The 17,131-nt window shown below is 39.3% G+C and overlaps 1 protein-coding gene across 1 annotated transcript; it reads right to left on the bottom strand.

Annotated features, from left to right (window-relative positions):
* Window positions 1-347: 347 nt before the first annotated feature.
* On the bottom strand, window positions 348-14,532 carry LOC137287419 (carbohydrate sulfotransferase 15-like). The gene is made up of 8 exons (XM_067819688.1): window positions 14,124-14,532; window positions 7,997-8,230; window positions 5,324-5,543; window positions 3,572-3,697; window positions 2,815-2,971; window positions 1,293-1,443; window positions 820-967; window positions 348-629 (listed from the first exon to the last, which is right to left on the bottom strand). The coding sequence occupies exons 2-8, from the start codon at window positions 8,219-8,221 to the stop codon at window positions 448-450; spliced, it is 1,209 nt and encodes a 402-aa protein (XP_067675789.1). The 5' UTR covers window positions 8,222-8,230; window positions 14,124-14,532; the 3' UTR covers window positions 348-447.
* Window positions 14,533-17,131: the final 2,599 nt, after the last annotated feature.

Raw genomic sequence — 17,131 nt, 5'->3', positions numbered from 1 at the left:
GCTGGTGTTCAGGCAGCCAAACCTTTACCAGTAAATGACATGTTTAAGAGTATCATCTCCTGTTTTGTGGAAGATGATTCACATTTTGCCATTATTTTGTGAATCTATCTTTCTGTACAAACAACTGCTGCTTGGCAAGACCGATTTTCGCGCAAGCCCCAAATTGTCCGAAGCTGTTGGTTTTATAGCTTTCAAGCACAGATTGACATTACATAGCGAATAAATAAGTTTTGTTCTTTGGCTCCTTTATGGTACGGTCACATCCCGATCTGACTTTTGCAAATGCGTTCATGTGCAAAACAATGGACTTTCAGAATTTGGGACTGGTTTCAAACACAAAACCTTAATTTCTGTATGAAACTTTATTCAAGAATTGACTTACACAGTTATTTGCAATCGTCTACATGAATTGTTTGGTTGTTTTTCCTTGATTCTCTTTAGCTCATTCTACGTCAGCCACAGAAATCTCTTGTCTTGTAGTATATCTGCTAAATCATTCTTGTATCTGCTGTAAAAATTGTCCAGCAAGACACGGGTCTTTTCAAGCATAGGTCCCTGTTTTAACTTCTTCTCACTTACTCGCTGATGGGAGACGTTGGCGATTGAACTCAACCAATCTTCAGTATAATCTGAAATGCATTATGGCAGAATATAATCTTTCCTGTTGGGGGAATATGTACATGTACACAGATAATGCAACTGAGATGCTGAACTTTCAAGCTGACTTATCCCATGTAAACAGGACTGCGTTGTACTTCCTGCTTGGTTAAGAGTGGCAACAATATTCCTGAAGTGGGAAAGAAAGAAATGAAATCTCACTTAGTTTTAAGTAGTTGTACACTGCTCTTAGTCGAGCTTTTGGATCTTGATCGTGATCCTCTGTTCGCAATATAAGGAATTGCCCTCTCGGAAAAACCTTCAGCCATTCTCGCATGAACACTGAATAGCACCCCAGGAAAATACGAGTCTGAAAGAGAAATCAGGCAATGTAATGTGCATTACTGTTTCATCTGCCATTTGGACATGCTTTAGAAATCAAAACGTTTTCATACTGTGACGGGTAAGTCAACCCGTCACGTGTGTTTCTTACCAGTACATGTGTTTTGCTCGGTCATGTATGTTACTTTTCCGTTTTTTCATGATGTAAAAAGGGAGAAAACTCCAGTAAAAAATGAAAATTTCTTTTGTGTCAAGTAACATAGACGTGGAACAAAGAAGAATGTTTCACTCGCCAAAAAGGGTTGAGGCTTATGTGTTCACATACGAGTACAGCAACCCAGCTATAAAAATACCTGAAGTCTTTGTGCTATGTCCAGGCTGTACAGACATTGCTCCACAGTGTGGTTCTTCATGCAGTTTTCCTCGACCTGAATATCTCTACTCACAGCCTTATGGAAATCTGCAGCTGAACTCCCACCCATCATGATGAAGTCAGAATATAACCTACAACGATATCATAAGGAGGTAACCAATTATCCGTTGCTGAAGTTGTATTTCAAAACGCTTGGTTGTGGTAAATGCTCAAGTTTTGTAAACATTCTCATATTTCGTTTTGGTATTCAGTAGGGATGCTATAGATTGCCCTTAAAGGAGAATACTGGAAAATTGCAATAACTGCCTGGGGTTAGAGACAAAGTCATTTTAATGCAAAACTATCATTATTTACATTTTGATCATGAAAACAGTTTTTGTTATCTCAGAAAACAGTTTTTTTGTATCTCAGAAAACAGTTTTTGTTATCTCAGAAAACAGTTTTTTTTATCTCAGAATGTTATCTTAGAAAACAGTTTTTGGAAATTGTGCATTTCCATAAGCAAGTCTGTAAACTCACGTGACCTTATACACTTTTGGCGCCCATGTCCTACACGACATCAAAAACATCTTTTACTGCCTGAGAATTTATAGCCATTGTCAGGTTGTCAGTTATAACCAAAGAAGAAACCATTGACAATAGCCACATATGACCTCTCCGGTCATATACAGCCGGAAGAAAGGATGCATTTTGTTTGCCTTTTCACAAATGTTTTGGTCAAGTGTAACCATTGAGCATGGCTTAAAATGCTTTTGCCCCAATGAATATAACCAATGAATAAAACTTTCACGTTAGTGTCACCTATTCACGTTCGTAAGGCATTGTCGCTTGCATATGTATTAATTTCTGAATTTCTATTAAACAGTGATAATCGAGTATAAGTATTGGTTGCTGAGGACCTATACTACCACGGATCTTCACGTGTCCGTAGAACGAGAGTGATTATGGCTTTTCCTCGATTTTCACAATATTTCCGTAATGCGGGGGACTCCAGAATAGGGCTTCATGCATTCGGCGTATGCGGTACGAGCTAGCGCCCTAACCATTAGGCTACGAGTGCATGCTAAAATGTTCATACCTGAAGAAATTCACACATGCTTAAATAGTTCAATGTTCATTTGCATTGTGAATTTGGGTGATCTTGACTATCAAGAAAGTTCAGGCAACATCCATAAAATCATTCTTCAGTCTACACGTTATTAGTTTAATGCGTATTCAGAGCGTCACCTTTCTTCCAAGATCGGCAATTTACAGATCTTAACAGGGAACATGAAGTTAGAAAAGGATTGGGGATTAGGGATTCGAAGCCCGAATCTGAATGTTTTGTTTGTGTTTTGTATGTATGTATGTATGTATGTATGTATGTATGTATGTATGTATGTATGTATGTATGTATGTATGTCGAACCATTTGTCTTTTCTGCTGAAAAAACATAAAAACAAAACACAACAAAACAAATCCTAGGTATTTCGCATACACAAAAATATACATAATGCTGTTACCTCTCTGTTGGATTTCTTAGGATGAGAATGAACTTTGGATCTGTATACACGTGTCTCATAAGATGGGGTGTCAAAACCACCGGTTTCTCTAATCCTGCATTTTGGGGTATTTGGGGCCAACCCCGGAAATCGGAAAAATCAGATGGAGTTGCGTCACCTGGACAAATAGAGATGACAACACATGATGTTGATGAACGGATTATTTTTCTGAATATCCTTTATTGGATGTAATATCAACAATCCAAATAAAATTGCATTTAAATATAATACAAGTCATACGAAGAAGAAATGCACTGGGAGGAGGCGGTAGGTTATGTAAAATTACAGACCTTTATTGAAATGATTTTTTTCTGCATTGTCCTGCAAGGTATGAGGCATGGGGATGCCCTGCACAGGTCTTTGCGTCCCCTCAAATCTGTCTCGACATTGTTGGATTTTCAAATTTGCCTAATGATTCACGAAGGATGGACATGCATATTTTGGGGTAGTTTGGGCAATCCTCGGAAATTAAGTTGCCACACCTTGACGGACAGAGATAGTGCGTGAGTAAACGAGATTGTTTAAAGCCACCCAATACATGTTTTCATTTATACCACGCTTGATTAGCGAGGAAGCATGAACCTTATTTTAAACAAGTCCTAGCTATTTACCTTGTCGGTTCAACCATGTGGCATTCTGCTGACAAACACAAAACCATAATAACAGGGCAGACCGGGAGTTTTCAACTGTTAAAGTATTTCTCATCAGGTGTACCTACCTGTAATCATGTTGTGGTAGCCAGTTGGTGTAGTTGTTTGCCCTATCCTTTGTGCCGCAACTGAGAACATTTGTTGAAAACAGGTGAAGTTGCAGGGCGGTCTCTGTTGCATTGACCATTCATAACCTGTGTAAATGTCATCGATTTGAAATATCCGTCATACGCTTTCAGTGTCATTGAATTTACATATTGTCCCTGTAGTGTTTTAAATTATACTTACGAGCATCTGAATCAATACCAAAATAGATTTATTGGCCTTAAGAATAAAACTGGGGCGATGGGGTAGCCCAGAGGTTAAAACTCCACTCCTACGGCAGACTTCGTTCTATGACATAAGTACAGTGAGTGACGCACATTTCTGGTGCCCCTACCATGATATCGGTGGATAATTGCTAACGGCAACGTATAACTGAACACACGCACGGGGGTGAAATAACAAACGAAGGCTCCCAGAACATAGCTCATAGGAAATCAGCTGACAGTGGTCCAAATGAAAATGGTACTTTAGGTGCGTTAATCTCGAGTGAATGAGTTAAGTTCAACGCCGCACTCAGCAACACTGCACTTATATGGTGGCGGTCTGTAGATAATGAAATCTGGACCAGACAATCCAGTGAACATGAACATTGATCTACACAATTAGATACGATGACATGTGTCAATCAAGTCAGCGAGCTTGGTCACCCGATCCCATTAGTTATGAAGACCAATTCTCTCTCAGGCCTTGGTGCGAAATGGGGACATCATGCAGCAGCTGCGAGCACGGCACGGCACGGAGCGGCACGGCTGGGCACGGCACGGCACGGCACGGCACGGCACGGCACGGCACGGCACGGCACGGCACGGCACGGCACGGCACGGCACGGCACGGCACGGCACGGCACGGCATCAGTTCGATACTTTACTTATTAACTGTCACCCAGTTGGTGTCACTTCGCAAATGATAATGTTGAATGCTTATAATAATTCTGCGACCATGTTTTGAGCATTGAAACAATTATGTTGTGTCACTGAAATGCTTATTAGCGAGGGTGATGTAGATTTGGCGTAACGTTTGTTGTTTGCACTTCTATTATCAGTGTTAAGACATATGAACACATTATGACAATAATACCTCCATGTTAGTATGCGGCAGTTCATGTGTCTTATTGCTTTAGATATAAATATTCCACCTGTAGTTTTTCCACTCACGGCAATTGTGACGCAACGTCATGTTTCAGAGATATGTGCATATTTCAAAGTACGCTCGGAATGACATCTGAACTCAAATTGTACCTGAAATCTGCCCCTTAGTGAATATTTAATGGCATCGTTTTTCCGCCTAGATTTATGTAATCTTACGAATTGTCACATCTATCAGAGCATCCACTGTCTGGGTCATTCTGTTCCATAGTTACGTGGTATAAATTCACTATTCTGTATGTGACCATTTGTACACAAGTAGTACTGAAATGATGTTAGTAGGTTAGTGAGTGAGTGATTTAGTTTCACGCCGCACTCAGTAATATTCCAGCTCTATGGTGAAGGTCTGTAAATTGCCGAGTCTGAACCAGACAATCCAGTGATCAACAGCATGAGCATCAATCTGTGCAATTGGGAACCGATGACATATGTCAAACAAGTCAGCGAGTTTGACCACCCGATCCCGTTAGTCGCCTCTTACGACAAGCATAGTCGCCTTCTATAGCAAGCATGGGTTGCTGAAGGCCTATTCTACCCCGGACCTTCACGGGTCAATAATGTTAGAATTACCATATCTTCTACGACACCAATAGAAACTTTCCTTCTCTCCGATGCAGCTGTTACAACCGAGGACGTCTTTATGAGCCCGAATGCGGAAGGCGAGGTCGGTGGTACCCGATTTGCACACTCCAAGAAGATGATAATAAGGTACACACTTGAGACGTAACTTCCCATCTTCTACTGCATACCAGCAGGGGTTCTTGAAGTTTGGTAGATATTTGGGTCTCTCCTGGAATTTGCCGCAGAGTGTTACAACATATCATGTTATTGATATAAGGGTAACGCTATTTCAGGGCATTATCATTTGCAGAAGCCTGAGGTCTTTCATTAAGTGAGTTCGAAGTAAGGCAGTTGAAAAGGCCGAGGGCTCCTGCAAATGGCAATGCCCTGAAAAAAAGCGTTACCGTTAATATAGATGAAATGGATAGAATGGACACACACACACACCGTCCTGGTTCCCTGGGTCAGTGTCGGAGCGTTAGCGCAGGCGTAACCGACCCAGAGAACCATTTACTATAGAAATATCCGAGGACGGGTGGTTAGAAGTTTTTCATAGCATTTTCATCGATACTATGACAAAGTGTACGTCACCAGAACAACGGCCATCGTTACTTTCAGTGTTGGAAAACCTTATTTAAGCAGTTTCGCCTTATTACAATGATACTCCTACTTTCATCACCGACATGTGCTTTGTGCAGTCATTGTAACTACAAAATAGTTTTTACATTACATTATGTAAGTAATAATGATTAGATCTAATACTTTTGAAACACATAAATGATTCACTTAACAATGTGTTTATAACAATATATGTGCTTTTAAGTATGGACTAATAACAGAAGAATATGGCCTATTTATTATTCGTATTCATTTGGTAGATATCATTTCAATATAACACTGATCATAGTGACGCAATCGGCATTGATCTTACAAAGTTTGATTATAGTCATGGCATGGCAATATCTGTGTGGTGCTACTGGGAGACGGATTGCACATTGAAGCATTACATATATCATTGAATATACCCGACCTATATATAGCTACAGTTTTGTATGTAATAGGGAAATGGATACATCATGAAATATTCATAATTGTGTGTGTTTTAGCTTGTTTTGAAAGAGCTCATTCATAAAAGGAACGTGCGCCTTGTTTTAAAGAACTGATACGCAACACTCCAAGATGGTGCTCATGTTTGTTAAAGACATATTTAGTAACAAAACAGTTATTAACATTTCATAATGTGTCCATTTCCTATTACATAAAACACTGTAGCTATATCTGGGGTTGGAGAGAGGTGGGAAATGGGATAGATTCAATTTTGAAAATCACAATGAACAGACAGTTTAATGGATTGCATGACACAGGCATATTTGCTGCTGATAGTAGAAGGAATCAGACAAACTATTGACAGATTTACATCGTGATTGTTGTAGGCTGTAAAATGACCTTTGTTTCAAAAGGTGAATAATCATCTTCACACCTTGTGCTAATCATATACGTTCAAATTCAAATCTAAACAGAATATTTTTAATGAGCAACCCAAGCTGTACAGCACTGGAGCGACAGTTTGCGTTCATCCAATTACAGTAGCATGCACCAAAACCTTATACCCCTTGTGGTGTGCACAAGCTTTTCAGTTTGAAGAGGTTTTCTGCAACATTCTCTCCAAACCATAGCATTGTTTGCAGTTTTGAGAAACCGTTTACACACTGTTGCTGTACATCTTCAATAACTTTACAGCTTGAGGTCCCCTTTACTTCTGCACACTTCATGCCAGAGGAACAATCATAGCATTAAATATCATATTAATCTTGACATTATTTTATTTGCAACCTTCTTTTGACATCTGTTCAATGTCATAACATCCTCTTAACTGTGAGCACCACGGGTAGTTAGTGCTTTAGTCCAAATAAGTTTAGGTGTTAACATACTGCCCAATATCTATATACAGATACAATTTCCAGATACATACCATAAAATTAGGATAAAAAGTAGAATCACAATAGTGAACTTGGCAACAAGTACTGAGCAAATTACTCAAAATTCATAAACCAAAATCACTGACTGTGAGTTAATTTATGTATACATGTACTATGTAAAGTATAAGAAAGTGAAGTCCATAACAGCGAGCTGACACGAAATATCAAAGCACATGTCGGTGATGAAAGTAGGAGGTGTGTCATTATTTACATATCGCCCATGTAATGAGGCTTTTTGTGTCTCGAAACTGCTTAATTAACGTTTTCCAACACTGAAAGTAACGACGGCCCTTGTTCTGGTGACGCACACTTTGCCATAGTATCGATGAAAATGCTATGAAAAACGTTTAAGCACCATTCTAATTGGCCGCAATTCGGCAGTGGTTGCCTTGGTACAGAATTGGAGCGTCGGTCTGCACTAAAAGGACAGTTCCCTTCAAACTTTTAGTAACACATGCACACACACACACACGCACACACACACACACGTACGCACACTCACACACCTGAATAAAAGTTAAGTTATTTGTCTTGGCTTATAGAACGTTGGTGAAGCTGCATGTTTTTCTATAAAACCATGTCGGGATTTTAAGGAAACACCGAAAAGGACAGTTCACTTCAAACTTTTAGAAATGGATATTGGATGAGTAATATTGTGAGTAATGCACATAAGAAGAGAAGAGTACTCCCTTCCATACCATACCATACAAAACAGATCCTCAGCGTGGTGCTGATCTGCTCCCACACACCGGACGTCAGTTTTCACTGACTTTTTGTTTATCCTCATGGATTCAGATGCGTTTCCTTGTGAAGACATGTACTTCCGTGTATGAAAACTGGCCGCTCTCAGAGCATGTTGAACCACAAACAACAGTGAAGTGCAAAGAACCAGCATCAGCAACGCCCATTTTCTTAATTTTACCCTCATTGTGACTTGCTGGAAAGAGATATATATTGAGATGTTGAGTTCGAGGTCATTTGATTTTAAAATGTGATTGGATGGTTCTGGGGTCAAACAAATAATAGTATTAACCCTTGTGCTGCCACCCATTGTGCCTGCTTATACCTGTTACCATGGGCCTAGGAAGCCCAGCCACATCCGACGTTTTTACTCCTTCTTTACACGTGGTCTTATGTACAGCAATTGCTAGTTCACAGAGAGAAGAAACAATACAAGCAGTCACGTCAGCAATTAGTATCAGGGATAATCGTCTCTCTATGTAGTCTCCCTGGCAGTATGTATTAATCACAGTTAAGTTTTATTGATGTATAGAGAATCTCACCCAAGTGTCTACTGATATGAAATATATCAACACGAGTTGACAAAGTAAGAAATTTCCCAGGCTTGCTGAGTCCAGTTTTACCTTTGTCAGCGAATGTTGATATAATGGATACCAGTAGACACGTGGGTGAGATTCTATGTAGCATCCAAAATAATTTTTCATTAGTTTTCAATAAAAAATGCACATCTCCGAACACAGTGCTGCCAATAGATTTAAAGTGCAGCGATGTCATAGCATTATGATGTCATCAACTTCGTGATGTCATAGCATTGTCGGGGCATTGTACAAAATCTGCTGTCAAAACGGTATCTCCTATGAGATATTGTTGGATCTCACACAAGCGGTATCTCCTGTGGAACACAGCTTTGAATAATGAATAATGATTTCTATTTTTCTAATTTTTTGCGAGTTCTGAATGCTATAAAATATCATTATTGAAATTTCGTTTTTTCAATATTGTTACCAGTTCAAGCTGTACAGTCGCAAAGAACATTCAAACATTTTCCATAAGTCACGAACTGTTGCCAATGTTCTGTTTTCGGACCAGTTTGGTTTCTTTATGATCAAATCGTAATAAAGCCGTTAGTTCCTTAAACCTCCATTGTAACATCGTGTCGCTGATCAGTGAAATTCCATATTCCTTGGCGCAACTGTGCAGCTGTGGACGTGTGGTACTGGAGTGACAGTCTCTGTTGCAGTCTCAGACAGAGCAGGGCGACTGAGAAAAAGCAGGGTTTACGACATGTTCGTTTCTATGATGTCTGCTGGGTTCTCTCCGTTGCTTCTCTGATTACTCTCGGCACCATTAATATTTGACGCTAGCAGTCAACGCCGTCAGCAGCAGTTTACCAGGTATTGATGATGCACACTTTCATGTCACCTTCTGCACACAAACTTGAACGGGAGAGTTTGGCGTCCTGTGCGTCTGGTACCAGTGGCAAATTGTGCGTTGAGTAGGTTCTTAGGAATATTCCACGCGCTTTGCATGGCCGAATGAGCGTAGGCGTCGCAGACTCAGCATGGCATGCTTGAGATTCCAGCCTTGGCCAGGATGTCGCCGGTCATGGTTTCTGTATCTATTCCTATGCGGCGGATAATCTCGAGCTCTTTGTCAAGTGACTGGCTGGTAGCGATGGGGCGAGACAAGGTATGTAAAGTCGTAGTCGTTACTGCTGAAAGAGGCTTGCACCGGTGCTCTGGCGTTGGTCCTATCAGACTGGTCGTGAGTCCAAATACTTTGTAGGCATGAGCGGACCTGTCCATGAGTTTCTGCTGGGCCTCTTCAGCGTGTGACCAGATGGAAAAGGCACCTGAGCAAGACCCGTCATACACAACTGTGCTCTTCATGTCATCCTTAATGGCTCTCTTAGGGAAGAAAACAATACGCTCTTTCTGGAAAAGGAAAGACCTGAATGGCTTACGAATACATGGACTTGGCTTTGCTGTAAAGAATAGTCATCTGGATTCAGTGGGACCCAGAACAGGTGGCACAAAATGTATTTGGGTACTGTTGCAGGATTAGCAACGTCCTCAGTATCTGTGCTCCTACTCTGGTAAGTCCAGAAGACATTAAGGGCGTTTTGTGTGAAGAGCTTGCAACCGAAATTGGAACCGCTGTTCCTTCTTGACGAGTTCACCGCCCGGGTTGGATCTGATCAAAAGTCGTTGCTATCTTGCATCAGTCACCATACCGTCGGAGAGATGACGCCAATGTACAAAGGTTTCTGGAGCAGGGCTCTTAGCACAGCCTGCACGTTCAGTCCAAGCCCCAACACAAAGAGTACTGAAAACAACCAAAGTCTCATTGCTTGCATCAACTGGTCACAAGACGCTCCGCGGTGAACACTGTCCTGAAAACCAGAAACCACCACAGCGCCGACTGTGATACTGATCGCGCCTTCGTGAGCAGCAAAGCCAGGATACAGCCGCGCAAGCTGCACCACTCCAAACCGAAAGGTCATCCCCACATTAACGTTGCAAGAACAGGAACTGGTAGCTGCAGTCAAAGAGATTCTCCAAGACTAGTCAGAACAGGATGCCACATGAGGGTGGAACACCATCAGAGGTGCTGACTACCATCTCAGTCTTTGGCAAGAGGGAAAGGGAGAACAAGGCCTGGTTTGATGCCAACGTTTCTTAAATGGAGCCGGTCACTGAAGCCACGCGTAATAATAAGGCATAAATTTCATCAGCATCTGTAACTTTCCATGTAGTTTCTGGATTTTGTTTCTCTCTCGTTCCTTCAGCGTTTGTAGGTGTAACAATGTCATTTACCATTTCATCGGCAACAGCTGAAACATATTCATTGATCCATGTTGAAAACTTATCTGCAGTTCCCCTTATAAAATGCTTGTCTAGAAGATTAAAGTATATAGAGAGCAGATGCTGCCATCTTTGCTGCTAAAAAGGCCTCATGATCCACAGGGCTTTCGTCAGACACAGAATTGTCGCTGTCAGAACGCGTTCATTCAAGATCAGAATTATTTTGTACACAGTAACAGTCAAAACAACTGTCATCAGAAATGTGAATATGAGCATCATCATCTTCTTGTAGATTGGTCAAAAGTACGGATGTTCCTCGCCTGGAGCTTCATAGTGCCTTAGAGTATACGTTGTCATATGCACATGGACAGTTTTATAGCCACTTGATATTGTGTAATATTTCGATGGGATATAACTGGGGTAACAGTTAGGAGGGCTGTGTATCGCCCCGAATTTCGTATAGCGATATATTGAGAGAAACTCTGCAGTATTGCGATACGTATTGCGATATATTGTGACAGCTATTGAGATCTGTCCACTTTGTAATTTACTTTTACCTTCAAGTTGAGTCACAAGATGTGTGAGTTACCATTGTGCATTGTGGAGCTTCCTTCAAATTGAAAAAAAAAACGAAAAAGAGAACATTCTTCTGTTTAGATTTTTTGTTAAAAAACCCCACACTTTACTGAGATCGACACTCACTAAAACGTTAAAATGGTCCCCCGGGCTAAAAAAACAAAACAAAACAAAACAAAAAAACCAAAAACCAAAAAAAAAACAAAAACAAAAAAACCCAACAAAACAACAAAACTGTCAACACGTCTTTCTTTTATTTGTAACCTCTTTCCAAAGGAAAGTATACACATAAAATTGTATGGTTTGTCATTCCATATATATGACAAATTCAACTGTAACGAGCTTACACCATGCCCTCCATCAACCTACTCAACTATGTATATACTTTAATTTCTTTAAACAGCAAAGGGTGTTGAATTTCAAATAATTCAAAGAGTCTGAGCTACTGTGCACACTTGCATTTCTCATGAAACATTTAATTGACGTCACAATTGTGTGACTGTGACATGATCTTAAGTGCGCATTTTAGTCATTTATGCCCCTATGTCTTTGCATGAAAGAAGCATTATTATGACCGATTTCATGAATGACGTTTGGCACGCTTTCACATAAAGAAATGATTGAACAAAACACTCAAGATTAGCAATCTAATAAAAACCCAAGTTTACACACTTACAATGTCTAGATAAACCCCGAAGTAGACTAAAACTCACATTTAAATCCATTCGTAAAATGCAATAATAATCACTTGCCTATTTCTTTTATATTTTCATTTTTACGTGATCAGAAAATAATTACATAAAGATTAATTAAATCATATGTACATGTATATCTATTTGACGATAACCGTAACACAACACTGGGAAGTGCGTTTTCGAAGCTCCGAATGAATATCACTTGAGAAGATTCATTTGATGACTGGTATCGTGCGAAAGCACTAATCTTGATATCAAAATAACCTTGCAAGGAGTTTTTTCGCAGTTGTAAGAAGCGGTTTTATTGGATAAAGATTGGCTTCTAAAGACGCTTTTTCACCACAGTCTGCTATAAGGTTTATGATTGGTGAATATCGTGCACGTAACCTAAGGCAGCCAATCATATTACAGCAATGGATACCCTCCTCATAAAAGAAAAAGGTTTAGAAGAAATGTTTTGGGTACAATCATGCTATTCTGAACGTGTTAATCAACACAACGCCATATATACGTAAATTATGCAACTTATTGGAAGTATCGTGCGAGATGGCGACCTGTGACAAGTATTCTTTATACAATTGTTTTCGCATTAAACATCGTGTCCGAGCATGAAGATCGACGCGACGAAAACGGAGATGTCCCTTGACTTACATTATATGATCGCTCGAAAATATGAGTGAGTGAGTGAGTGAGTGAGTGAGTTTAGTTTTACGCCGCACTCAGCAATATTCCAGCTATATGGTGGCGGTCTGTAAATAATCGAGTCTGGACCAGACAATCCAGTGATCAACAACATGAGCATCGATCTGCACAATTGGGAACCGATGACATGTGTCAACCAAGTCGGCGAGTCTGACCACCCGATCCCGTTAATCGCCTCTTACGACAAGCTGAGTCACCTTTTATGGCAAGCATGGGTTGCTGAAGGCCTATTTTACCCCGGGACCTTCACGGGTCCTCGAAAATATGTAAATAGTAACAAAGATGTACGTTTGACAACTTTTGTGGAACTATTTTATTTTATTTATTAGCTTACTCACTTTTAATGATTTCCTCGAAACTTCGGTACTTTGCCATTTGACAACTTGAAAGTGGACATGTTGCCATTCACGTGGAAAGACTTTCGCCCAATCCCCACCCAATACCAACACCCATATTACCTGAATATACATCTAATATACATCTATGTCTTTTTTTCTAACCTTTGAAGTTTAGGAGGTATGTGGGCGGAAGGTTTGGGGCGCTGAATGGGTTAAAATTGAACAAACAGTTTTTATACCGGTACATTATAAACGTATCGCAATACGTAGTTTTTACAATATCGTATCGCGATATACAGGTAAAGTCCGTGCAGCCCTAACAGGTAGTATATGTAGATTTTGATTTGATAATATTTATTATTTTTTTACAAATCGTTGTTTTGAAAATCAACAGTTGTGTTAGAGGACTTACGTGGAAACGTAGCCATATCCGATGTACAGTTAAGTGTTTATGTGTAATCAAAGTCACGTTCTGGCCACTGAGGCCCAGGTAGCAAGACAAGGGTTAATGTTTTATCATCGAATTTATGCTGCATTTCTATTTTGTTCTGTTGTTTATAATTCCTTTGTTGACATTTGTCTTGATATAGTTAGATTGATTTTGATTTTCACTCAAACAGTGGCACCCGCTGATTTGATTGATTGTAATGTATTGTTGTTAATGGTTCTTATTGTATACAATCACTGAAATCAATGTCATGACGTAAATGTGGCTGGCTGCAAAATACCCAATAATTAAACTTAAAAACAACAAACACAAATAAAAACACAAACAAACAAATAAACAAACAAACAAAAACTGGGTGTAATGATCGAATGAAAACGTTTGTTTTTCAAATCTTAAGCTTTACTTTATATATTCAATAAAATGGGAGTTTAGAATAGCTGATAGGTATTATTCAAAATTAAGAAATGTATTACACCCAAATGGCTAAAGGTGTAGTATTATTGCTAGGAATAGTAATGGTGGTTACCTTACACGAGGAAAATATTCGTCAGTATCCAAACATATGAACAGCATCCCAAACATCCGGTGTACCACAGAGCAACCTGTTCGGTTCTGTTTGTCTTTGTAGAAACATGATATCTAAACATCACCAACACGTGCTCGTCTCTGTAATGACTGTTTCAGTACCAGTTGTTTTCCGTGTGTCTCACGTCTCACGCCTCCACTGAGATAGCACAAGTGACACCCTGAGAGGCAGTGATGAACGTTATTGAGTCGAAGTAATCTTAGTGCTGTCACCACTAAATAATATTATTAATGCTTGTAATAACACCATTGAATGAGCAAGTATATGACGATGTAAATACTCTAGTGCCGGATCGACATGACAAAACATGGGTGGCGAGAAGGGAGTTTAGTGAGAACTGCACTATATTAAACTATGAAGATTAAAGTATGGAAAATTAATATTTGTCCGTGAACTGCAGGTCGCATCGTGGTCGCAGATGGGATTAAATTGAAGTTTTGAACTGATTTATTAATCTGTCGATAAGGCCAGGCAATTTGTTGCTAACGTTCATGTGATGATGAAATGCGTATTTATGATGCATGAATTTGTCGATAAAGCCAGCCATCTTGTAGCTGATCTTCACGAGCTAATGAACACAGTGCGCATCCATGATGCATGAAGGGTGATTCGGTAAAATGTATGACAATCAATTTTACAAAAGTGAATTGTTCCCCAAAACCACGTCACTGTATTATTTTTTGCAGAAAATATACACCACATGAAGAGCAAGTCGAAATGGCACACCTGTCAAAGATGTAAATGAAACCAAATTTCTGTATATTATATTCCATAACATATTGCCTTCTGGCCTCGCATATCAATCAATCAATCAATGTTTATTCAGAACTGGAGGCCACAGGCCCATAGTACAGATTTATAAAACAGTTCAACAGCAGAGTGGATTTCCTTTCGAAATAGCATGATAAATAAACAGAGCAACATTTTCAATGAGTATCCGATTGGAAGTTGACAGTAGTTGCATAGGTTTTGACGGTTCTAACGTAAAATAAGTGGGTATATATTTGATTCTAATGTTGCTATAGTAATCACAAATTAATAGTACATGGTATTCGTCTTCCAAGATATTCAATTTACACTATTTGCACACGGTGGAATTCTTAAGTCACAATAAACGGAAAGGAACTGTGACATGGCGATTCTTACTTTCTTGAGATTAATACAGAGTACATGTGGTTCACATGTAACATTATCTTTAAACAAGGAGTAAGTGAATGTACAGGAACTGTTTTGGAGTTTTGCATGCCACTCCTGTATAAAGCAACCTTTGCTTCTTCGTACAAGCAAATTTAAGAAATTGTGTTTGCTTACAACTCTCTGGCATATCCACACGGCCAGAATTGTTTTTACATGCGAAGTCCAATTAAACCTATTTCGCTCGGCGCTTGCGTTTGAGTCTAAATTACAGAACATTTTGTAAGCTTTAGATGGAAAGCGCGAAGAGATTTAACCAGTAGACAATGCAGCGTTTAGGAGTATATACATGGACAGGATATCTACCAGTTTCTCCGAGTACAATGTTATTTGGTTTAAACATTCGCAAACCAAGAAATCGTTTACAAGCATAAAGTAATACCCTTTCCAAGCAAACATGTTTGTGAAAACCCCACAATTTTGACCCATGCAATAATGCTGGTAGTATTTTACAGTCGAATATTTTAAAGTAGACATCATATGACAAGTCTTTAAACTAAGGCTTTCTTTGCCTTAATTGATATGTCTTTGGACAAATTTAGAGTGTTGTTGAATGTTAGGCCAAGATACTGGTAAGATGTAACAACGTCAAACGTAGTGAATTTATATGTCCATTTTTCTGATTTAGAAAGTTTTGATCCTCTCTTAAAAACTGTGATTTTAGGTTCATCGAGATTGACATTTAGGGACCACTTATTGCAGTAGGTTTCTAGACCGTTAATTTGCCTCTGTACACCGATGACAGCCTCTGAGAAGAATGCCACATCATCGGCATTATCAGAATAAATAAGATCTGGAAATAACTGAACACTGTAGAACATGAAAGGTTAATCTAGGAGACTAGAAAAACGAAAGTAGGAAAGGGCTTAGTACACAACCTTACCCAACACCAACAGGACAGTCAGATACGTCTGTAAGAATATTGTTGTTAGTGTGAACACAGGCTTTAACATTTTCATGAATACTTTTTAGGGTTTTATCCATTTTTGAATGGAGACCGTGTTTATTGAAGACATGCCATAATTTGTGTCTCTGTACTGAGTCAAATGCTTTGGAAAAATCTACAAAACATACATACAGTTTTCCACCTTTCTTAGAAACATATTTACAAATTGCAGACTGAAGAACAAATATATTGTCTGTGGTGGGATAGCCTGCTCTGAAACCTGCTTGTGCTTCATTTATCATACCCAAACTGTCTGATCAGAATACCAAGCGGTTATTTAGAATGTTTGTATAGATATTACCGAAAATACTTAAAAGGGAAATGGCGCGATAGTTTTCCGGATTGTTTTTATCACCTTGTTTATGTATTGGCACAATTATTGCTTTTGCCTTTGCCCATTTTATAGAGAATGATCCATTATGATACAATGTGTTGAAAATGATTTCAAGGTAAGGCATGATGATATGACAACAGCACTTGAAGAACTCGCAGATTACGAGGTCTTCCCCAGCGGTTATATTATTTTTAATTTGACTGGATTTCCTCCCGGCTAATTCATGCACTGAATATATCGTTAGTTATGTTCTGTGTCTGGCTATCAGGTATAGAAATGCTATTACTATCTTCTAGGGAGTCAGAGAAAGTCACACTGGAGTCCCAATCAAAGAGATTTCTAAAGTAATCGTGCCATGAATTAACTTTATTTTTATTTTCAGTTTTACGTGGACTGAATATTTACTTTACTTTTCTCCAAAGTAATTGGGGTTAGTAATTGAGTCCGACAACTCACTCATAATTTTGTTTTCAA

The sequence above is a fragment of the Haliotis asinina genome, chromosome 6 (assembly GCF_037392515.1).
Source record: "Haliotis asinina isolate JCU_RB_2024 chromosome 6, JCU_Hal_asi_v2, whole genome shotgun sequence".
In the NCBI taxonomy this organism is placed as follows: domain Eukaryota; kingdom Metazoa; phylum Mollusca; class Gastropoda; order Lepetellida; family Haliotidae; genus Haliotis; species Haliotis asinina.
This window is presented reverse-complemented; position numbering and strand designations above follow the sequence as displayed.